The sequence below is a fragment of the Sorex araneus genome, chromosome 5 (genome assembly GCF_027595985.1).
Source record: "Sorex araneus isolate mSorAra2 chromosome 5, mSorAra2.pri, whole genome shotgun sequence".
Classification (NCBI taxonomy): Eukaryota; Metazoa; Chordata; class Mammalia; order Eulipotyphla; family Soricidae; genus Sorex; species Sorex araneus.
Window position 1 is genome coordinate 13,370,778 of NC_073306.1, and position 23,911 is coordinate 13,394,688.

At 45.8% G+C, this 23,911-nt stretch overlaps 1 protein-coding gene across 4 annotated transcripts in view; it reads right to left on the reverse strand.

Annotated features, from left to right (window-relative positions):
• The window catches only part of ATG4C (autophagy related 4C cysteine peptidase), a 106,071-nt gene extending 84,817 nt beyond the window's left edge, over positions 1-21,254 (reverse strand). For all 4 annotated transcript variants that reach the window (XM_055139779.1, XM_055139777.1, XM_055139776.1 and 1 more), the window contains exons 1-3: positions 21,090-21,254; positions 2,875-3,016; positions 879-962 (exon numbers count right to left, since the gene is read on the reverse strand). In XM_055139779.1, coding sequence (XP_054995754.1) covers positions 879-962; positions 2,875-2,950 — 160 coding nt within the window. In that variant the 5' untranslated portion in view covers positions 2,951-3,016; positions 21,090-21,254. The remainder of the gene's footprint in view (positions 1-878; positions 963-2,874; positions 3,017-21,089) is intronic.
• Positions 21,255-23,911: the final 2,657 nt, after the last annotated feature.

Below are 23,911 nucleotides of genomic sequence, written 5' to 3' on the forward strand. Positions count from 1 at the left end.
TACTCGAGTGTGTCTGAAATGAGACAGACGGAAAAACTCACCCCTCATCCTGCGGCTTGTCGAACATCTAGTTCTGAATTTCTTACCTTGGCTAAGAGATTCATTCCTCACACCTCTCCCAGTAACTGATAAAACTAACTGGAGAGGTCAAGGTCACAGAGACGGGGATGTGGCCCCCCGTGTGCCCTCCCAGGAATGATCCCTGGGCACAGAGCCCGGAGGAAGCCCCGAGCACAGCACAGCTCTGGCCCCGGAGCAGAGGTAAGAATTAGAAAATAGACCTTTTTTAAGTGAATTAGGGTGGCAGTTCTAGTTATTTTCGTATATTTTAAAGCAATCATCAGAGAGCTTGATACAGCATCAATTCAGACACAGCACTAGCGTCATACCGGAAGTCGAGTCCGTGAAGGAGGTAAGGAAAGACCAGTGTAACCACTGTCCTCAAGGAGTCCACGAGATGCCCAGACCCAGGGCAGGGAGATCTTATCTTAGATGTTATATAAAATGCAGTTGTTGAAAAGGAGTATCCCAAAAGAGAAGCATAAAAAAGTACAAAGGTGGTTGCAGGGGAGGAGAAGGCCGCAAGGAGCATGGAGGGACCGTTTATCGGGTTCAGAGCTTCTGTTTTACAAGATAGCAAGTTCTGGAGACAGAAGTGATAGTGGTTGGACAATCTGATGACTATTTAATGTCACTAGAACACAGAATTAAAACTTATGATAAATGTATACTGTATTTTTACCCCAATAAAAATGGTGGAAGCAAAAAAAGAAAAGATAGAAGTAAATATATACGTATCTGAAAATAAAATCATGAAAACAGTCCAAAAAAAAGAATTACTGCAAGATTTTGGAAGGAGTTACAAATGTGGAACTTACCTTCATATTTAAAATGGTAACATTTTCCAAGCAGTAAGACTGGGGAATTTCTACTGAAATATGTCTTTGTTTTCAAGACCCAACCTAAACAAAAACAAAAGGGAGAGAGAAATAGTGTAAAGTGAAAGGATTTTAAACTAAAAGTCTAGCAAATCATCTACCACCAACTATGAACGTGTAACTTTTGCAAAGTAGCAAAACATCTAGATGATAACCTAAATGACCAACGCCATTTCTGGTACTTTCAGATAAAGTGAAACAGGGAAACTTCAGTCTGTCCGTGTTTCAAAGGTGAGGGGGGAAAGATTTAGTAAAAGTCACTGCCAAGTGCGAAGAAAGCAGCTCTCCGAAGAACCTCCCTCAGCCTCAGCCTCTGCCACGCCTCTCTCCGGAGTCACTGGGCCTTAAGAAAACAGAACCCGATTACTCGACAACGAGTTTCACAAGCAGGGATGTGCGGGGCTTTCAAGCTCAAGCTCCACTGGTGGTGCCTGTTTCTCCCCCTGTTCTATTTCCAGTGCAGAACCAAAAAGGCCTGGGGACAGTCCGGCTTCCTCCCGTGCTCCAGGAGGCCGGGACAGAGATGAGGACTTCGCAGAGTCACTTTTCCTCTTATATCCAAGCGTGACAGGACTGAAACAGGCTGACGCACCCAATGACTGCAGAATGGCCTTTCTTTCTCATTTAATTATTTAGTTCTGCTCGGCCAGCTTGCATTTTACCTTTATAAAAGCCCTGGGGGACACGTGTCCCTCCCCTTGGCCGGGCTTGCTAATGCTGAACCAGAACACTCGGGTGCAGAGGGGAAAATAAAGGTCACCAAGGTGGTATATGGGCACTGGTGAAGGGATGGTTGTTTTCAGCATTGTATAACTGAGACCCAAGCCTGAAAGCATTGTAATCTTCCACACGGGGATTTAATAAAATAAAATTTTTATTTAAAAATAAAATAAAATAAAATAAAAATAAATAAATTTAAAAAATAAAAAAAATAAAGGTCACCAAAAGATACAGCACGTCAATTCACACCTGGGGGCATAGGTAAGCCAGAAGAAGAAGACAACAAATGATGAGGAAGTTCCTCTTCTATGTATTAGAAAAAAAATACTAATCAGAATTCTTCATATTCAAGGATATATACTGATTCTGTTCCTCAATCCCTCTCCCCCGCACCTTTAAATCTTTTAAAATAATTAATTAATTAATTAATTAATCGGGGGCGAGGGGATTTGGAGCCACAGCCAGGGGTGCTTGAGGGCTACCCTCAGTTCTGTTTTCAGTGGGTAATTTGGTGCTGGGGATCAAAACCCGTTATCAGCTGCTGGCAAGGCAAGTGCCCTCACCTGGACTCTCTCTCTGGTCCCCTGCTCCCTTTTGGGATCCGAACGTCAATCTGTAGTCGCAAGGACAAAGACAGATGAAATGGCATGGCCCCTCCGTGAAAACTCTTTCCATCTAAGAAAAGCAGGTGAAATGCCGGAGAGTGCAGCGGGAGAGGCTCGTGCCCTTTCCCACGGGGCTGACCCCCGCTCGGCCTCTGAGCACAGACACAGTCCCACGGGGTACCCCGGGCACCACCAGGCCAAGTCCTGGAGATTCCGGAGCACGACCAGGCATGGCCCCAGAGCTCCCGGGGCACCATGGGGTGGGCCTGGAAATCCAAGTGACCTCCAGGCCTCCCATCCCACCCCTGGCCCACTTGGCCATGAACTGCCGGGAGGGGTCCAGGCTGGCACCATCCCCAACTACCGGCGGGAGGGACCCAAGCACAGAGCAAGGAGTCAGCCCTGGGCCTTGCCAGATGCAGCTGCCCCACCCCCGCCTCACACCTCACACCCCTGCACCACCGGAGGTTGCGGGGGGAGAAAGAACTGTCAGGAGGGGTCCCCAGACTTTCTGAGCACTGCATAAGAGACCCCCACATTAAGACTATGTAGATGACACACAGCTTCGATTATTTCCGTGAGCTTACACACATTTAAACCGTGGTACTCACTATATTTCATGTTGTTCCAAGCAGATATAAATTTAGTTTTCAGCTTGTCGACTTCATCTGTTCCTGTGGCCTCCATATTCAAATTCTAAAAGCAAGCCATCACTTGATTGCATTCTTCTGTCAAGTTTAATCTTTGTGCTGACTTTTTTTTTATAAAAGAAAGAACAAACGAAAGGGAAAAATATAGTAATAAGTATATTCCATATGCTGCCATACTTGCTAAGCTTACTTATGAAGCGATTAAACGTGAACTGGAAAAATGCTAACCAATGTCTCATTTTACGGATCAGAATATTATACAGTCTATAAATATTTTTATTACAAAAACACTGAATACCAGATCTTACAACATTAAAATGAACACCAATCATCCCCGCACCGATCGGCACTCACAATTAAGCACAATAAATAAATCAGCTTAATAACAGCGTTCAGTTTTCATGCTAACGAGACCATCAAGATTTATTTGTGGGGCTGGAGCGATAGCATAGCGGGTAGGGCGTTTGCCTTGCACGCGGCCTGCCTGGATTCAATTCCCCGCATTCCATATGGTCCCCAGAGCATATGGTCCCCAGGAGCAATTCCTGAGTGCAGACCCAGGAGTGACCCCTGTGCATCGCCAGATGTAACCCAAAAAGCAAAACAAAACAAAACAAAATCAAGAAACAACCCAAGTGACAGAGCTCTGCTGTACAGACTCAACGGACAACTCCTCCACTAGCAGAACACATCCACCGGGTGGGGGAGACGACCCCCATTCGGCCCCGGCACCACTGGGCACTGAGCTGGGGGTAACCCCAAGATTGTCAGGTGTGTCCCAAAACAACAACAAGATGAAATCCTGCCTTTTTCTACAGCGTGGGGAGAAGTGGAGGGAGTTGTCTGAGTGAGATGAGGGAGTGAGGGAGGAGGAAGACGCTCGGGGCTGATGTCACCCCCATGTGGGAGATGAACAAACAGAAGGAAGCGGCCCGACCGCTGAAAGTGAATCACTGGATTGACCACAGTCCTGAGGTGACCGGGGCTGGGGAGTCTAGACGCGGTCGGTGGGCCGTGGCGGTCGGTGGACCACGGCAGGAGGATTCTGGCACCTGGGCGGTGGGCGTGGTGTGTCAACACCGCACCCACAAGGGGCATAAACATGTGCACTCCAGGAATCCCGAGCTTCCTCTATCAAAATGAAATTCTCAAAAGGTTACAGGCCGGAGAGGTAGCAGCGGGGTGAAGGCTCTTGCCTTTCATGCAGCCAATCCTGGTTCCATTGCCAGAACCACGTACGGTCCCCGAGCACTGCCAGGAGTGACCCCTGAGCAGAGCCAGGAGCAAACTCTGAATATAGGGAGGCGTGCCCACCAAAAAACATTTTTAAAGGAAGAGTAAGAGTCGTTCATGAGTGTTTTTATACTGGCCTGAGAAAAAACTGGTATGTGGCTTAATTTGAAGGAGCAGAAACGTGTGACTGAGAGTTATTTTTTGGTGGGGAGGCCTCCGAGCAAGGCTCAGGGGCCAAAAAAGAAATCAACAAAACTGCTGGAAATAATAACTGATAAAGTTTCTGGGATACAAGGTTAATGAACAAAACAATCACACCCCTGCGTGTCCATAGTGAACAATTAGAATTACTGATTTTTAATTTCATTTGAAATACATAAGCATTTTAATAGTACTCCCAAAACCTTGAAATACTTGTATATGACTCTAACAAAACATGTACTAGATCAACATAAAGAAAATTACAAAACCCTAATGAAAGGTAACGAAAGAGAAATAAGCTGTCGAAAGACGCCCTACAGTTCACTCACAGAAAGATTCGGTTCTGCCAACGTGTCAGTTCTTATCAACTTGATCCACAGATGACATGCGATCTCAATTGCATTATTCAGTTAGTTTTTTTGTATATAAACAAATTAGTTTTAAAATTTACATAAAAAAAAAAGCGAAAGGTCCAGAACACAGGACCAATACTGAGAAGCAAAGTTAGAGGGCCAGGAATATAGCCTAATGGGCAGAACACATATCGTGCATGTGCCTGATTTCAATCCCTGGCACCACTCTGCTCTGGCCCCCAGCACTCTGACATAAAATACATGACCTTAAATAAGGTCATGACTTTTAACTGGAATTCCAAAGACATAATCCCTAGAGAAATAACTGTTAACCTAAGTGTTCTTTATAAAAATTCAAATTTTTCTGCTTTATGAAAGAAAATGTCAAGTATAGAAATGTCAGAGATTGGGAGAAACCATTTTTTCAAAGACACAGATGATAAACACAACCCCTAAAAACCATAATGCCCAAAAAGAACCCATAATGCCCTAAAGGAGAGACGGGGAGAGAGAAGGACAGACAGACAGACAGATAGACAGAGGCAAAGACCGAGAGGGGGAAGAAAAGTGCCCGCCATAGAGGCAGGCCGGGGCGGGGGGGCAGGAGGTAAACTGGTGATAGTCATGGTAGGAAAAGCACAGTGGTGAAGGAACAGGGGTTGGGGCACTATATGACTGAGACCAAATCATGAGCAACTATGTAACTGTGTACCTCACTATGATTCAATGTAAAAATAAACAGGGGGCTGGAGCGATAGTACAGCGGGTAGGGCGTTTGCCTTGCATGCGGCCGTCCCGAGTTTGATTCCCAGCATCCCATGTGGTCCCCTGAGCGCTGCCAGGAGTAATTCCTGAGTGCAGAGCCAGGAGGAACCCCTGTGCATCGTTGGGTGTGACCCAAAAAGCATAAATGAATAAATAACTTTTTAAAAAGTAAAATGGGCTGAAGGCCTTAAGATCACCACCTCATCGGTGAAGCTATGTGCGTGGCAAGTGAGCAGACGAATGTAAGCCCACGCAGGAAAACCACGTAAGAACGTTAAGAGAACACAACTCACCAACGAGAATGGTCAAAAGCCACTGACGACCCCCAGATACCAGGAGGCTGAGGAGCAACAATCACTCTTTCCTTCTCGGGGATGAAACTCTACAGCAACTTTGGAAGACGGCTTAGGAGTTTCTACAAAACCACTGCATATTCTCTGCCGGCAATCTAGCAATTACAGTTCTTGGAATGTATCCGAAGGAACTGGGATTTTATAGCCACACCAAAAATTTGCACGGAGACGTTTCTAGAAGGGTTTTGATTAATGGCCAGACCTTGGAAGCAACTAAGATGTCCTCTAGGAGGTGAGCAGATAAATACACTGTGGGGCATGCAGACGACAGAGTATTATTCAGCACTAAGGGAGAGAGAGAGAAAAACGAACTGTCTTGCCAGGAAAAGAGAGAAGAAAACAAAATATATAATAACAGATGGAAGAAGCCAATCTGAAAAGGCTCCATCCTGCATGATCCTGACGGTCTGACATGCTGGGAAAGGCAAAATTATGGAGACAGGAAAAAAGAGCAGCGGTTGCTGAGGGTGGGGGTGGGAGGATAAGAAATGAGTAGGCAGAAGACAGAAGCTTTTTAGGGCAAAGGAATTGAGTCTACCCACTATTGTAATGGTGAGCATATGTCAAACATTTATCTGAAATCACAGAATGCAACCACCAAGCGTAAACCCCACTGCAAAGTTTGGCTCTGGGGCGATAATAATGTCTCAATGTAGATGCATCAAAATCCGGCCTAGGGCAGGCGACAAATATCCCCTAGAGCAGGATGCTGAGAGGGTGGGGGGGGGGGACTCATATGTGTTGGGGGGCCAGGAGCCACAAGGAGATCTACAGATCTACCACTCAAGTTTGCTGTGAACCTACCACTGCTCTAAATACTAAGCTTATTACTTATTTTTCAAAAGTTAAGGCACTCAAAACACAGTGGGGGGGAAAAAAGATCAGCCTGAGTATAAATGTATGTGTATGATATATGTGCGTATATATCTGCCCCCCACATACAGACACATACATAAGACAAAGTCTAGATGGTGTGGAAAGCAAAGCAGCTAGAACACAGGGGGGGGGGGCGGGGGCAGAGAGGTGGTAGCTTCACCAGTTGGACACAGGCTCCATATACCAGGGTCCACTCGGTCCCCCAAGCACCTCCAGGAGGGACCCATGAGCACTGATCTGGGAGTAGCACCCAAGCTGGGTGTGGCTCGAAAGCCAAAAGAAGAAAAAGGAAGTATCTGAGATGAACTGCCACACTTTCCTTTCTTCACTTTTCTCTATTTTGATCACTTCCACGGAGCCTCATTTAGAATCCTAACAAATGGCTCAGAAGTACATTGCTCAGGTGAAAAACTGGGCAAGGAAGATTACAGATGCGCCTCGGCCATGTTCATTTCGAATGAACCAGTGCTAAGCGCACAGTAAGAAATCGACAGAGAAGAAGCCCCACTACAGAACTCGCAGCACGGTCTGTAAGGAGGAGGACAGTGCCAAGCCAGGGTCCTGCTTCCGGCGACTGGGTCACACTCAGGAGCTTCCCTTCCTCGGTGTCTCTCCAGGGCAGCTGGGGCCACATTAACTGACTTGGAGCGTGTCCCTGGCAATTGGTAAAACGTTTTGGTTTTTCCTTCAGATAAGCATAGAAGGATTTGAAAAGAAGAGAGGAAAAATTAGCATGTGTATGTACGGAAGAGAGTGACGCAGGGTCTCTTGCCCCTGGACCTGGCTGTCTTCACCAGGGCCCCTCGGAACAGTGCGGATTGAGTTTCCCTCCCCACCCCAAGCAGCCCTGGCAGTTGAAGACCTCCGGAACCCAGCCACAGCCATGCTCAAGGCCCCTCTCCACACATTCGGACAAGGCTCACGTATGAAGGAACCAGCAGAGGAACCCAGGTGTGCGGGACCTGGGGCTGAGATCTCCAAGGCTGCTCGGATCAGGACGGGGCCTCTTCCACCCAGATTCCCCATTTTCCAGTAGCTAGGCAGCCACACCCAGAAACTGCTCTTCCCCCCCCCCCCATGTAATCCCATCAATAGCTAACATCAGAGACTATAAACCAAGCTCCTGGAAGCTTGCAGTCACATTCATAGCTGTACAACCTCTTATAGCCTAGTTCTCCCTCTCAGAGTACCTGGCAAGGTACTGAGAGCATCCTGCCTGCACGGCAGAGCCTGGCAAACTCTCCGTGGCATATTTGATATGCCAAATACAGGAACAATGGTGGGTCTCATTCCCCTGACCCTGAAAGAGCCTCCAGTGCGGCACCACTGGGAAGAACGAGTAAAGAGAGGCTGCTAAAATCTCAGGGCTACGACAAATGGAGACGTTACTGGCACCGCTCCAGAAAATCAATGATCAACAGGATGACAGTGTGACAGACAGTGCCTGTTCAACCTATTACGGTCTCTTTACTGCTCTGTGACACAGACCAAGGAAAACAACCTCCCACTCCTGTTTGTAACTGTCCCGTGATCAAACTGATAAGCAAAGATTCTTGTTTCTTAAGACTTTAAACTAGTAATGCCATTTTCCAATAGACTTTTCTTACTAATGCATACTACACTGAAGGTGGGTGGTGGGGGGAGAGAGAGAAGAAGAGTGCCTGCCATAGAGGCAGGCGGGGGGCGGGTGGGAGGGAAACTGGGATACTGGTGCTGAGAAATGTGCACTGGTGGAGGGAGAGGTACTGAAACACTTATGACCGAAAAAAATAAAAATAAAAATAAAATGCATACTACAAACCTTACTCTCTACCATTTCCACTGTTCGTATTCACTATTAACATTCAGACAAATCCAATCTTAGTTAAAAGATAGTGTTAAGAGCCATTCATACATCACAGGGGGTAAGCCACTTGCCTTGCATCCAGCCAAACCCAGTTCAATCCTTGGCACCCCATACGCGTCCCCCGAGCACCAGCAGGAGTGACCCCTGAGAACAGCACCAGGAGTCAGCCCTGAGCACTGTCGGATGTTGCCAAGCCAACCCCGCCCCCCAAAAGATATAGCAGTATTAGGGAGCATTTCTGTCAACTTAGAGAAAAAAGCTAAAACTCTATTGCTAATTATCTGAAAAGCAGAGTGGAAACGAAGCAGAGTTCTTTAGGAAAGCAGAACCACAGCTTCGTAAGAAAATCTGATTGAGACCCAGATGTCATTTTCAGAGTCACTTTTTCTACCCATAATCGCGCATTAAGACAGCCGATAAATTATAAACTGATAAATGTAAAGGGTACTCAAATCAATGTCCTTGAAGGGCAGATGAAGGTAATCAGCCTCTCCCATCTGGCAACAGAGAGAGAATATTTCATCCCCTGAGGATTTAAAGCCCAGTGCGAGCCCTGACAGAACTTTAGGCACTGACTCCACAGAATCTATCTCAGCCCCCCAGGACGACGGGAAAAACACCGCAGCCTTCCCGGGTCTGCGTCTGCTCGGGCATCCTTCCCAAATGCTCTTCTGCAGCCCGGTGAAATATAGATATTGATTCGGAATCTTTGATGTGCTCTTAGCTATACCATCAAATAAAATGAACTGTGAGGTCTGCTCTGAGCTTTTCATCTGCTGTAACCTTTTCTACCTGCTTGCATTTTTAGTAACAAATATCAATTCCCTGCCTGACCTTGAAAGTCTGTAAATAAGTGGATCTGTCCTCTCTGCTCTCTGATTTCCTCACTCCAACTCCGTTCCTTGTTTACAGAGTTATCCATTTTTAAATTAAATTAGAACTGGGTGTAAGCTTAGCATGCATCATCTTAGAAAGCTTCAAGCGTACTGACTATATTAATTCACGCTAAAATTCTAGGCCCTCCGAGCACCTGGGGTACTGGGGGGAGGATAAAGGCTGGTGACCCCCAAGACGACAGGGTCTGAGCACCGAGTTTCTGGGTCCGAGTGTTAAATTCTCCAACCTAGTTTGCAAGTGGCCCCCCTGGCCCCTGAGCACTGCTTGGGAGGACCCATCCCCCAAAGACCAAAGTCCAATTCTTTCCCTTACCAGACAGCTGCCCCTTTCTGCCCACTTTACCCATTCCCCTCCCCCTCCGTCTCCTGGTACCCACCAACTGGTCTTACTGTCTAAAAGACTGTTTTCCTCTCATGTAATTCAGTGTTTCAACCTCTCACCAACCACTGCCCCCTTCTGACTTATTTCCTTGCTATGTCCCCTCACAGCTGCCCCCTCCGCCCGACAATATCATGCCACATGACTTCCACCGTTACCCCCTTGGAATATTATTCCACCGTTACCCCTTGGAATATCCAGGGACCTACCGAGGGTCTCATTTGGGCCCCATTGAGAGATGCTGGTTCAGTTCCTAATTTGTCCTCTCCATACGAGTTAAGCATCAATTCGGGTTTCGTTCCTAGTCCCACCCTTGTGCTCAACCTGCCAATCTCCACACACTGAACCTGCAGCCTAAACACGATCCTTTCATAGGGCCAGAGCAATAGTCACAGCAGGTAGGGCAGCTGCCTTGGGTTCGAGCTCCAGCACCCTGTATGTTCCCCCAGACCAGCAGGAATTACCCCGATCCCTGATTCCTGAGCACAGAGTCAGGAGGAAGCCCTGAGCACCACCGGGTGTGGCCAAATAAATAAAATCAATAAAAATAAAATCTGTTTGTATGCCAGTATGCTTATCAGGGGAAAGGCGGCAAGTAGGAAGAAAGAGAGAGGGGCTGGAGCAATCGTACAGCGGGTAGGGCGTTTGCCTTGCACACGGCCGACCCGGGTTCGATTCCCAGCATCCCATATGGTCCCCCAAGCACCGCCAGGAGTGATTCCTGAGTGCATGAGCCAGGAGTAAGCCCTGTGCATCTCCGGGTGTGATCCAAAAATTTTTTTTAAAAAAGGAAGAAAGAGAGAGCAATGGCTCTATTTGGACTCTACCTGATCAGAGCGAAGGGTTAGGCAAAATAGAAGGCAGCAGGAGAAGACAAAAAAGATTCAGGGGGCGGGGGGGATAACAACATAGTAAAGGCAGGACACATATTCATAAACTGACTTTTAAAAGAGGACTAATAAGATCGGCGAGACAGCACGACAGCACCTGGTTTGTTACGGCCCATGCCGTCCAGGCAGCTGGCCCCAGACAGACCCCTGGCACCACCAAGTGAGGCCCTGGGGGGCCCTGGGCCCTGCTGGGGTGGTCTGGAGACCTCCCAGCACCTAACCTCAGGGCCAACAGGGTAGTTTTGTCTCCATTACTGTCATTGTAAACATTCTTAGGATTCTTCAGGATGAGATTCTCCACTTAAAAACACCAGAACACCGAACCGACTTTATAAGAAAGTCATAAAATAAACTATATATGGTTTCACCTCTTAAATGTACAGTGCAGGAGCTGGAGCAATGCTACAGCAGGTGGGGCCCTTGCCTTGCACGCAGCTGACCCACGATCAATCCTCTGCCTCCCATAGGCTCCCCCGAGCACCGCCAAGAGTATTCCTGAGTGCAGAATCAGGAGTAAGCCTGAGCAAAGTCAGGTGTGGCCCAAACAAAAAGGAAAAAAGAAGAAAAAAGGACAAGGTGAGATATGCAGACTCAGATTTCAAATTTGGCTTCTAGGACGGTAATAACGGCACTCAACAGAAATGGGAAAACCCAGAGAACCGGGCTGAGGGGAAGAGGGCAATTTCAGGGCTGGAGAGGCAGGAGAGTGGGCCAAGCACTTGCCGGGCCGGTAGCCCACCCAGGGTCAACCCCCGGCACCTCAGACTATCCCCTGAGCACAGACACAGAAAAAAGATGAAGAATTCCGCTTGAGACAGTGACTTTGAAATTCCTATCAAGCAAATGTAAAACTTTATCAATTATGTAAATAAGATCTTTCTCAAGCCTCTTTCTATTAATTACATTTGCAAAAGAGAAAAAAAAGAAGCATACTATTATGACTAGCAATTACATGTCATTCAAGTAATAAACATCACATTTACTCCTTCACCAAGTATGTGAGTTGTTACTTCTGCAAGGCACGAGGGGAGATACAATGAGCCATGAAAGCCAATTCCTGTCCTCATTAATCTTTTACTTTAATAAATAACACAATTATAACTGAGGGAGACAAAACTAAACATGGTGATATGTCACAATACAAACATAAACTGTTACAAGTATTAAGAAATATTTTCTGGGTCAGGGAGATAGCGCAAAGGCTAGGACAGGGGCATGCCGGGAATTTATGAGATTCTGATTTGGATGCCCTGCACCTCACAGCCCCTAGACACAGCCCGGTGTAACCCCAGCAGCCCCCCAAACACCACTGGAGTAGCCTGGTGGTCTCCCTTCAGGCCCCTGCTGGTAGGCCTGGTATTACGAGGTGAGTACAACCAAGCATTACTAGGGAAGTCCCCCAGCCCCCCCCAAAAAATTTCCCCTTTCCCAATAAAAATATTCACACACACACACACTCTCATAGTAATACAGTCACAACTGACATTCTTCAAATACAAAGAACAAAGACATACAAATAACATTAATCATAAATTTTTCTACTCTAGGTGTAAATACGGGGGCGGGGAACACTACCCATTTCTTATTCGGAATGCATTAAAATACTCTCACAATTAAGTCTATTGTTAATCATTAATGCTGGAATTGTATCACAGACCAAAAGAGGTGCATTGTCTAAAATGTTCACAAGCACAATTGTTTTTGCACACAAACATAATTGCTTCATATTAGTTTTCTCACTGTTTCTAATTTTAGATAATACTATACCATTTTGGGAAAGAGAGCTACAATTTGAAAGCCTTACCAAGATTTAAAAACTGCATATTTCCAGTCTGATATATAACTGTTCTCAAGTTCCACCAACTATAAATTATGATCATTTTCAAATTATTATGTCTAGTAGTTTGACAGATAACTGGTTTTACAGAAAAATAACAAGTGGTTTAGTCTTTCTATTTTGAAAAGATAACATAAGTACACACACAAAACAATTCAAATCATTTTAAACACTAACCTGCTTTCACTATACATTTTTAATGGAATCTACTCTAAAGGTATAAAATGGCAACAAAATCTGTACTTGGCAGATCTGTCATTCGAAAAGGAGTATCAGCATAGTAATTCCAAAATTACTTTGTGTTGTAGGCTACACTGAATGAGTAGATACACTGATATGGCAACAATCAGATTCTCCCTGTAGGAAAAAAGATACAAATACCAACCACGAGAAGATGAATATGAACTCAGTTTTGAACTTGAATTGAAGACCTCTTATAAGTACTCATGGTTTCTTTAAAAAGACAAAATGTGTAATGTAAGTGTTTACATTTTGTAAAAGGGTGATCCACTTAAAGACCTAGACTGCAAGGCAAGCCCAGTCACAATAAGAATCTTTATTTTCCAAGCCATGACTCTCTAAAAACCATTTCCAACATAAAAGAACCAGAACTCCATGATACAACGGTTGACTCCAGGTGTCAAGTATGGACATACTAAGTGAGTCTCGATTTCATGGCACCAAAAAGAAAGAGCCAACCCAAATACCAACACGGGTGCTCACTTCCACGGCGAAGAAACGAGTACCAATGTAGACATACACAAAAGCCATCAAAACCAGCCCAAGGGAACTAACCAAATTTGAGATAATCAACAAAAGAATGATGGCCACAGACTATGAGCCACTAAATATTTTTTTTGTGAGGGAGGGACATTCTGCAGAGCTCAGGGCTTATTCCTGGCTCTGAATTCAAGGACTGCTCCTGGCAAGGCTCAGGAGACCATACGGGGTGCCAGGACGGAACCTATGCCAGATGCGTGCAGGGCAAAGGCTTTACCCACTGTGCTACTTCTCCAGCCCCTGGGTAAATATTTTTAAAAGGACTTTTAGGCACACAGTGATCCTAAAATAAGAGGGAAAAGGAGGAATAGCTATGAGACAACTAGCTAGCATGTGAAAGGATTAAGAGAACCACAAAATCATTGTTTGACAAACCATCAATACAACTATTGTACCAGGAAGAATCATCAGTGGCTATTAAAAGCAATGGACATACTGTACTAGTCATTATATGAGAATGTAGTTTTTAATAGGTAATAATTATATGTAATTCAGATGTTTCTTATCTTGCAAAAGCATCATAAAACAGATTTTTATACATTCATATTCTAACTTAATAAAATACTGAATACAAAAAAATAAAAGCAATGGATGGGGGAAAGGAATAATTGGTGAAAAACACAATGTTGAATAATCTCAAGGTCCCAGTCACACAGATGATGAATAAAAGGGAAAAGAAACTGTTAGAATATAAAAAGCTGCCTGACCTAAGTGACTTAAGCTTATCAATAATGGTATAAATCATCATCATCACTGTCAACCCATTGTTCATCGATTTACTCGAGTGGGCACCAGTAACGTCTCTATTCCTCCCAGCCCTGAGATTTTAGCAGCCTCTCCTTACTCATCTTTCTCAACTACTGGAGGCTCTTTCAGGGTCAGGAGAATGAGACCTATCATTACTGTTTTTGTCATACTGAATACGCCACGGGTAGCTTGCCAGGCTCTGCCCATGCGGGCAGGATACTCTTGGTATAAATGTGATCATTATATCGCTTTTTTTCCTTTTGGCTTTTGGGTGACACCGGTGATGCTCAGGGGTGACTATGGCTCTGCATTCAGGAATTACTCCTGGAGGTGCTCGGGGGAGCATTTGGGATGTGCCGGGGATGAAACCTGGGTCGGGCACATGCAAGACAAGAGCCTTACCTGCTGTACTGATGTTCATACTGCTCACTAGATCACTTTTTTTTTTAATTTTTGGGGTCACACCTGGCGATGCACAGGGGTTACTCCTGGCTCTGCACTCAGGAATTACTCCTGGTGGTGCTCAGGGGACCATATGGGATGCTGGGAATCGAACCTGGGTCGGCCGCATGCAAGGCAAACGCCCTACCCGCTGTGCTATCTCTCCAGCCCCACACTAGATCACTCTTGATAAGATGGAGTGGAACGTTCACAACAAACCCTATGAAATAGTCTTGAAAAGAAGACTGACCTAAAGTTACCCGTGATGATACCGTCAAATTCATCCTGTAAGGCATTCTACGAAGCAACTGTCTCAGACTCTTCAAAACTGGCAGGATCGGTCAGAGATAGCACAGCAGGTAAGGCACTTGCCTTGCCTGTGATAATACCGAGTTTGATCCCCATCATCATATATGGCACCCCCCCAAGCCTCGCCAGGGGTGATCTCTGAGCAAAAAAGCCAGGAGCCCTGAGCACTGCTGGGTGTGACCAACCAAAATAAAAATAAGCGGCAGTATCTTGAAAGGCTCCCCCACAAAAAAGGGGAGGGCGTGGAGGAGGCAAAAAGAGAAGTACTGTTCTAGATAAAATAAAACATGAAGGTTAAAAAGGAAGTACAATTTCAGAAAAATCTGGTCAAAGAGAACAGTAAACACAGTAAGACACAGAGGAAGCACATGCTTTGCATGTATGAAGTCCAAGAATCAATCCATGGCACACCCCCCCACACACACACACATATAATCATCTTAATAAGCAACTACAGGGGCTGGATTGATAGTACAGCAGGAAGGGCATTTGCCTTGAGTGCAGCTGACCTGGGTTCAATTCCCACATGCGGTCCCAGAGCCCCGCCAGGGACCCTGGAATTTGGAGCCAGGAGTAACCCCTGAGCATACTGGATGTGGCCCCAAAACAAAACCAAAAGTGCAATCATAAACCAATACACTGTTGTTTACCATTCATATCTACGGATAAACGTAGCTGCTGATGAGAATTCTGTGGAAGATGACATCTGACTCATGTTCAACAAGGGTAAGTAAACAAAGCAAGCTTATATAATTTTATTTTCTCAACATCCAAATATGACAAAGTTTTCTCCATGTGAGAGCTATACAGAAATCGAGAATTAAAATGCTCTCAAAGATCCTGATAAAAAGCAGGCCCACATCAGTGTAAGAATGATGGAAACAGACGGTGTACTAGAAATTTTGTTAGAGGTATAGGTATCATCTGAATTTATCCTCCACAGCTAAGTAAAGTGGGTGCAATTGTTAGCCTTTAGAGATTGAAAAAAGAAAAGACTGAATTTCTTCAAAATGATACTGCAAGACCCCCTGGAGTCTAGATTCTGGACACCAGTGGTTCATCTTCTCCACCATCTACCCTACACTCATTGCTCTGCAGTGAAACGTAGAATGAGAACAAGACAATCAATCGCATTGGTTCAATATCCATTTGAAAAAGTTACACAAAGAAAATCTTCAAGGAAAAATCAAGTATGCCTTTTTCCATATTTACATATACACATCAATTGAAAGAAACTAGGATTTAATCAGATGCCCAATTTACTAAATCCCCAGTGAAAAGAAAGATGACATATAATTGTATCACTCAGTTACCTATTCATATATATGTCTGGATGCTATATATAAATCAAAAATAAACATCAACATTTTTTCCAAAGCCTTTAATATAGAAAATCATCCCTGTTCACTCAAGACCAAAGAAAGAAAATCTGAAAAAAATTAATCTCGGGGCCTTACCAGTACAGCAGGTAAAGTACTCTTCTTGCACACAACTAATCCAGGTTTGATATCTAGCAACACATATGATCTGAACACCACTATATGTGATCCCTGAGTACAGTCAAGTGCAGCTCAAAACCCAAAGACAGAAAAAAAAATCTAAAAACAACAGCATAAAAAGAAAAAAGAAATTAACTTGAACACTGATGCTATAATGAAAAAAATCAACAAATAATGTCCCCAAACCTGGTCATCTCACAATGCTCTCTCTCAGTGACTTGTATAATAATCCATTCCATGGTTTATAACTCCATTGTATAAACCAATGATGGTTCCTCTCCCATCAATCCTCATAACTAATCCATCACTAAAATCCAATTCTTAAGCATCTCAAAAGCCCATCCACTTCCATCCGTCATCACCATTACTTTGTCCAAGATACCATCATTCTCCATCCACAACCATCTCCCTGGAGTCCATTTTTTTCTCTTCATTTAGAGCATCAAGTTATTTTTGTCCCAGCACTCAGAATGGCTGCATCTCTCAATTTCTTCCACAGAACATTTGACTGATGCCTGTTTTTCCTGGTACACAGTTCTATACTGAACTACAAAATTAATTACAAATAGCTGCCCAAATTCAGTGATTTTAAGGTTCATCAATTATTATTAGGAGTAGTTTATTTCATCATTTCTAGATCACAGCCTTCATTTTTAACTCTGAAACGGAATCTCATCATTGACAACCTGCCCAACTGAAAAATGTTTTCTTCTGTAATGCTTCATGGAAATAAGGAGACGTACTGAAATTTGCTTAATCTCCTGATCTGATGAACCTATCAAATCCGCAATTCAGACGATCCACTCAGTTCAAACCTGTGAGCGCAGATTCCTCCCTCCTTTGACCCCATCCTACGTCACACTCAGCATTGTCCAGAGCCCACGGTTCCTTCCCCAACAGCTACCAAGCCCAGTCCCTTCCTCTGGTCCGTCTACACTGCCTCCTTCTCACTGACTCACCGCCTGCTCTTCCACTGCCTCGTTCATACATGCGGATGCCAGCACCCAGCCCGGTGGCTCATATGCAAAGTGGCTACAGGAACTCAAACTGCAGCGCTGACATCAACATGCAAAACACTGGCTTCCACTTCAGCCAACACTGTGTATTACATGCGCAAGAAACCAAAAGTACCAACAGTTCCTTGATGTATGTGTCTGTCCCTTCCTCCCCTAGGATCCGGACTTCAGAATTTTGTTCCTCACAGGCCTCAAATGGGAATCCCCGGCTCCCAATGTCTCTTTAGCAAATCCTTCCTCACAGATGTTCCAGATCAGGTCTCATCCTCTCCAGGAAATCTTCCCTGGCTGATGACTCCTGTTAGCATTTGTATTTCTAAAACACAGAAAATCCTAGGCTGGGGGTGTGGTTCACGGGGTAGAGCACACGGCTTGCATGTGAGAAGCAGCCCTGACCCCACAGCCTCCCACCCCAGCAATGCCGGTGGGGACAAGTGGTCCTAAGCCGGCCAAGTAAAAGAAAGCGTCCCACACACACGAGAAAAACAATAAAATAGAACACAAGCAAGCTACACTATTCAGGCAAATTATTTCCTGCTTCTTGAAGGCCAGGTTTTAGGGGCTGGAGCAATAGCACAGCGGGTAGGGCGTTTGCCTTGCACGCGGCTGACCCGGGTTCGATTCCCAGCATCCCATAGGGTCCCCTGAGCACCGCCAGGAGTAATTCCTGAGTGCAGAGCCAGGAGTAACCCCTGTGCATCGCCAGGTGTGACCCAAAAAGAAAAAAAAAAAAATGAAGGCCAGGTTTACATGTCACACTCATAAGCCCCCTAAGAGGGGATTTTTCTTTCTGTTCCCTGCTCTGTCCCCTGCATCGGGTGAGTACCCGGCATGTAACAGTTGCTCGGGAAATACTAGATTAAAGTAAGGCTCTGAATGGCTTCCCAGGAACAGAACAATCTCCACAGTGCGTACAGAGGGAAAGTCAAACAGAACTGACAAGGTGAGGTGAATTCCTTGAGCCCCCTCCCTTCCTCTTCCGCTAAACGTAAAGGAGATTCAACAGCTGAGCGCTGCTGTAATAATCAAATGTTGTGACATCTGGGGCTCACGGGGTGGTTAGTGGAGGCTCCGCATGTGGAGGCCCAGACTCTAATCCCTGAGACTCTCTGGTTCCCCCAAGAACCTCCGGGGAGGAGTGTGCAACACCCAGGAGCAGTCGGTAAGCACCTCCAGGTGTGGCCCCAAACCATCGAACTACAACAAAGACGTAATGATGCTCTAATAACATCTAGTACAGAGCTGAGGATACGTGGATGCTCTCAATAAACACGCGATATTTTGTTTAAAATAATAAGCAAAATATCATAATATAATAATAGAATAATACAAATATATATAATAATACAAACAAAATATAATAATAAAGTTAAGAATTTAGTGCCTACTGAATGAATAAAAGCTTAGGAAAAACAAAACATTTGAGTAATATCTAGCCTACTACCACTTCTCCATGACAATGTATAAAATTCCATGAGTTAATTCTGAATTATACACCTAACCTCAAATTTCAGCCATTTCAGATATTATGAATAATCTGAATTCCCAGAACAAGATTGGTACATACACTAGTATTTAAACCAGTTCATATTTATATTTTAATGACACATATATACAATTGTTTATAAGATAAACATACTACTAGAATAATCATATTTTGCTTTTTTTTTGGGGGGGGGTCACACCCAGCGATGCACAGGGGTTATTCCTGGCTCTGCACTCAGGAATTACCCCTGGCCATGCTCAGGGGACCATATGGGATGCTGGGATCCGAACCCGGGTCAGCCGCGTGCAAGGCAAACGCCCTACCCGCTGTGCTATCTCTCCAGCCCCTAGAATAATCATATTTTGAAAGAACAGTTCAATAATTATAGTTTTCTGAGAGTAGAGGCTAATTTGAGTTTCATGGTCCACAGAAAGTTAAATGCAAAATGCTTGCTTAAAAATCATTAATAAATACTACACAATCATGTTCTTCCAGATTTACCAAAACATTTAGGAATTTCCACAATCACAACTAAAATGTTTATATATTTGTATTCCATTTTATAGAAAAAGAGAATCAGTTAAATCGCTTTAAAACTCCTTTTGCTGGGGCCAGAGAGATTCAACAGTGAGTAGAGCACTGGCCTTGCACGCGCCAACCTCGGGTTGGATCCCAGCATCCATATGGTTCCCGGAGCACCTCCAGGAGCAATTCCTGAGTGCAGAGCCAGAAGTAACCCCTGAGCATTCCCAGGTGCGGCCCAAAGAACAAACAAAAAATTCCTTTTACTAAACTATACAATTTCCTGTATTTGGCACATTTCAGCATTAAGCAGTTCGCAAAATGTTACAAAGAATTTAAATTAATTCAATATAGAATATGATTATTGGATTACTTAATAATTGCTTTATTAATAACGTATTAATTATACTTAAATTATTACTTTATACTTAAATAATATGTACACTTTAATAATTACTTTATTTTTGCTTTATAAAATTCGCAAGATTTTTATAAAGCAAGAATTGATATTAACTTAACATAGCATCAGATTATCGGATTACTTGAGTAATAACTACCTAAGTACTCTTCCCCAGTCAGAAAAGACGCTTTATTTATCATACTGGAACCAGAGAGACACTTGATCTTTCAAAGCCTTTCCAACCCCTCTGGGAACTTTCAGTGACTCTCAAAGTAATTACAAATTACAAGCAATCAAGAAGGACAGAGCATTCCCTTGGGCCTGTTATGAACTGACACAAAATCAATGCAAAAGGGGGGGAGGGAAATAAATAAAATAAACCCACGTCTGGGGAACTAGGATCCGAATAAGAAACTGGGAGAAATCCCACTCAAGCCAGCCAGATTCCAAGAGCTGAGGGAGGAGGCACAGCAGGGAGCCCCCAGGACCCATCACGCCCAAGAAATATGAGTTTGCACAAGAAGTTTGCACAAGAAGTGCAAACTGCACGCCCAAGAAATGTGACTCCCAAGGCCAGGGAAGCCCAGGCCCCGCCTCCTTCTGCCAGCAGAGCCGCGGGTTCGAGGCCCGGGGGTCCCCAGGACGCGGGCGAGGAGGGGGCGTGCCAAGGGGTGCAGAATACCGGGATTGCACCTTGGGGTGGGTTCTGGAAAGACTTGACACAGCAAGCACTGCTATTAACGCACCAGATTGTCGACGATTTAAGGAACGAGGACTTGAGTGCTCCTCCCCGCCCGCCCGGGGAAGGCGCTTCCCGCACCTTCTGCGGGACCCAGGGGCACTTCACCCTCCCCGGCCCTGCCAGGCCCTCGGGGGCTTTCAGTGACTCTCCATCTAGTTACAAATTACAAAGCAATCCAGGAGGAAGGGCCACTCATCGCCCCGGGCGCGGGAAAGCCCCCCGGGGTGCGCAGCCAGGCCGGGCGCTGCCAAGCACCTGGCCGGGGGGCGTGGGCGGGCGGACCCCCCTAGGCGGACCCGCCCCCGGGTTTTCCTTTCGGCTGTGATTTTTTTCCGCTACAAGGGGGAGGAACGGGGCAGGCGCGGAGCCGGAGCCACGGCCCGGGGGTCAGCAGCGGCGCCTGCAGCGGGCCCGCGAGTCCTGCCGGCGCGGGGCTGGTCATCTACCCGCGGTGGCCAGCGAGGGACACGCCGACATCCCCTCCCGCCCTCCAACCCCGGCGCCCCAACGGGCTGGCCGCACAGGGCGGGATGCCCCAGGACCCCCGAGTGGACAGTGGGGGACCAGACACGCGCAGCCCCGACCTGCCCCTTCTCGACCCTCACCGAAAGAGGAGTGGAGGCGGGTTTGGGTTGGATTTCGCTCGGTTTTGAAGGTGCACGAGCCACCACCCCGGGAAACGGTCCAGCGCCAGCAGCCACCGCCACCAAAGCAGCCGCTCTCCTGCAGTCGCCGGACCTCAGCGCCGCAGCCGCGGGCACGGACCCCACCCGGCCACCGTAGCGCCTGGGCTTGACCCGTCCCGCCCCCCCCCGCCAGCTCCCCCCCACCCCGAGACGGCGATCGCTTCCGGGGCACCAGGCCCTTTTCCGGGTGAGCCCTGGCAAGCCCCTACTCTGCTGGCCCTTTCCGTCCTTCCTCCCTCTCCTGCTCGCCCCACAGCTCCCTAAGTCGATCATGCGGCCAAATGAGAACCAAAGGGCAGTTTTCCTCCTAGGCGGCGCCTCTCGGAGACGCAGCGCCCGGAGAGTCATTGGACTTCAATTCCCAGCATGCCTTGCAGCACGGCTCGCGCGCCTCCAGCGCAGGGACCACAAGACCCAGCATGCCCCGGGCCCCTCTTCAGCCTGGGGCTTTGACACCAGCAAAGCAATTGCACTTGCAGTTTCAGAGGACCCTTGAGATGCCTGAGGCCGAAGCGGCTCAATTGACCCAGCCCCACTTTGTGGTTTTTTTTTTTGTTTTTTTTTTTAATAAATAAGTAAATAAAAGAACCACCACTATTTCCTCCTGCCTTGTGGAGAAGGTACTCCAAGGCAAGCTAGAGCTGGGATTGTGGGGAAAGAGAAAACTTCAAAGGAACTTGTTCATACCTTTTCCTCATCCAAATTGCGTTCAGGAATTGAAACTCAAGACTGCAAAGCTTTGTACGACATGGAAATCTTTATCTTCAACTCTTTAGGACAGCGGAGTTTTATTGCATAATTTAATTGTACAGGGGTTTGGGTTTTTTTTGGGGGGGGAAATGTTTTGGTTTTTGGTTTTTCTTTTTTATTTATTTATTTATTTATTTATTTATTTTGCTTTTGGGTCACACTCGGCGATGCACAGGGGTCACTCCTGGCTCTGCACTCAGGAATTACCCCTGGCTGAGCTCAGGAGACCATATGGGATGCTGGGAATCGAACCCGTGTCGTCCGCGTGCAAGACAAATGCCCTAACCGCTGAGCTATCACTCCAGCCCCGGTTTTTCTTTTTGTTTTGCAGTATTACAAGATTACATTGGAACAAATGTATGCATTTGACTTGCATAGGAATTGCAAAAAGAACTAGAGTTTTGAAAATTAACAATCTACAACATGAAGTCATATGGTAGGAAAACTTCAAAACATGGAGTCAGAGACTTCAATCTTAAATCCGAAAATATCTTCCAGTGTTAATGTAGTTAAGGATTTATAATTTTTTTCTTTATATTATTTTTAAATTTGCCGTGTAATCCCATCAACAGCCAACATCCAGAAACTATCAATAAAACCAAGCCCCCGGAAGAGAGTGACACAGAGTCTCTTGTCCCCATGCCTGGCTGTCTTCACCAGGGCTCCTCGGAGCAAGGGTGAGTTGAGTTTCCCTTCCCACCCTGAGCAGAGCCGAAGACCTCCGGAACTCAGCCATAGCCATGCTCAAGGCCACTCTCCACACGTTCAGACAAGTCTCAGGCATGAAGGAACCAGCAGAGGAACCCAGGTGTGCAGGACCCAGGGCTGAGATCTCTAAGGCTGCTCAGATCAGGACTGGGCCTCTTCCACCCAGATTCCTCATTTTCCAGTAGCTAGTCAGTCACATCCAGAAACTGTCCTGGTGCCGTGTAATCCCATCAATGGCCAACATCCAGAGACTATAAAACCAAGCTCCTAGAAGTGCTGCAAAGTGGCTGCAAAGCGGCCACAGGACATCTTATAGCCTGCTTCTCTCTCTCAGAGAACCTGGCAAGCTACTAAGAGTTTTCCTGCCCTCATGGGAGAGCCTGGCAAGCTCCCGTTAGTGTAATCATATGCCAAATACAGTAACAATGGCGTGTCTCATTCCCCTGGCCCTGAAAGAGCCTCCAATGCGGCACTGTTGGGAAGGACAAGTAAAGAGAGGCTTCTAAAATCTCAGGGTTAGGACGAATGGAGACGTTATTGGGCCGGCTCGAGCAAATCGAGGATCAAGGGGATGATAGTGATAGTGATAGTGATTTAAATACTGTGGTTTATAGAGTTGTTTATGACTTATTTATTACAGACATTCAATACTCCAACCCCAATCCCACCTCCACTGTTACCTGCTCTCACTGTTGTCCCCACTGTCCTAACCACCCCTCAAGCCTCCCCCGTAACAAGCCCAAAATAATCTATTTTATTTTGATTGTTACCACTAAATGGCTAATGGAATTATCAAACAGTACTTCAGTAAAAGAAAATTTGTGAAAATTGTTCTATCTCACCATGGGGAGATTAAGTCTTTGTCTGGGCATCTACTAAGGTGTTGTTGCTAGCTGAGCCTTCTGTGTTAATGTTCTTGCTAACTGACTTTAGTTGGTCACCTTAGGTTCCTGTTCAATCTGATGTGCTCCTACTGAGATATTAGTACTGTAGAGTTTGGAGATGATTTTTTTTTTCCTTTTTGGGTCACACCTGGAGATGCTCAGGGGTTATTCCTGGTTCTGCAATTCAGGAATTACTCCTGGCAGTGTTCGAGGGACCATCTGGGATGCTGGGGAGCGGACTCCGGTCACGGCATGCAAGGCAAACGGTCTCCTCGCTGAACTTCTGCTCCAGCCTCCTAGTTTAGAGATGTTGCATGGCCACAGATGCAACTGCATGTTCCAAAAAAATCCAGAATATTTAATTGGGCAGTGACCTTATATAGCACCAGTAGTGGAATG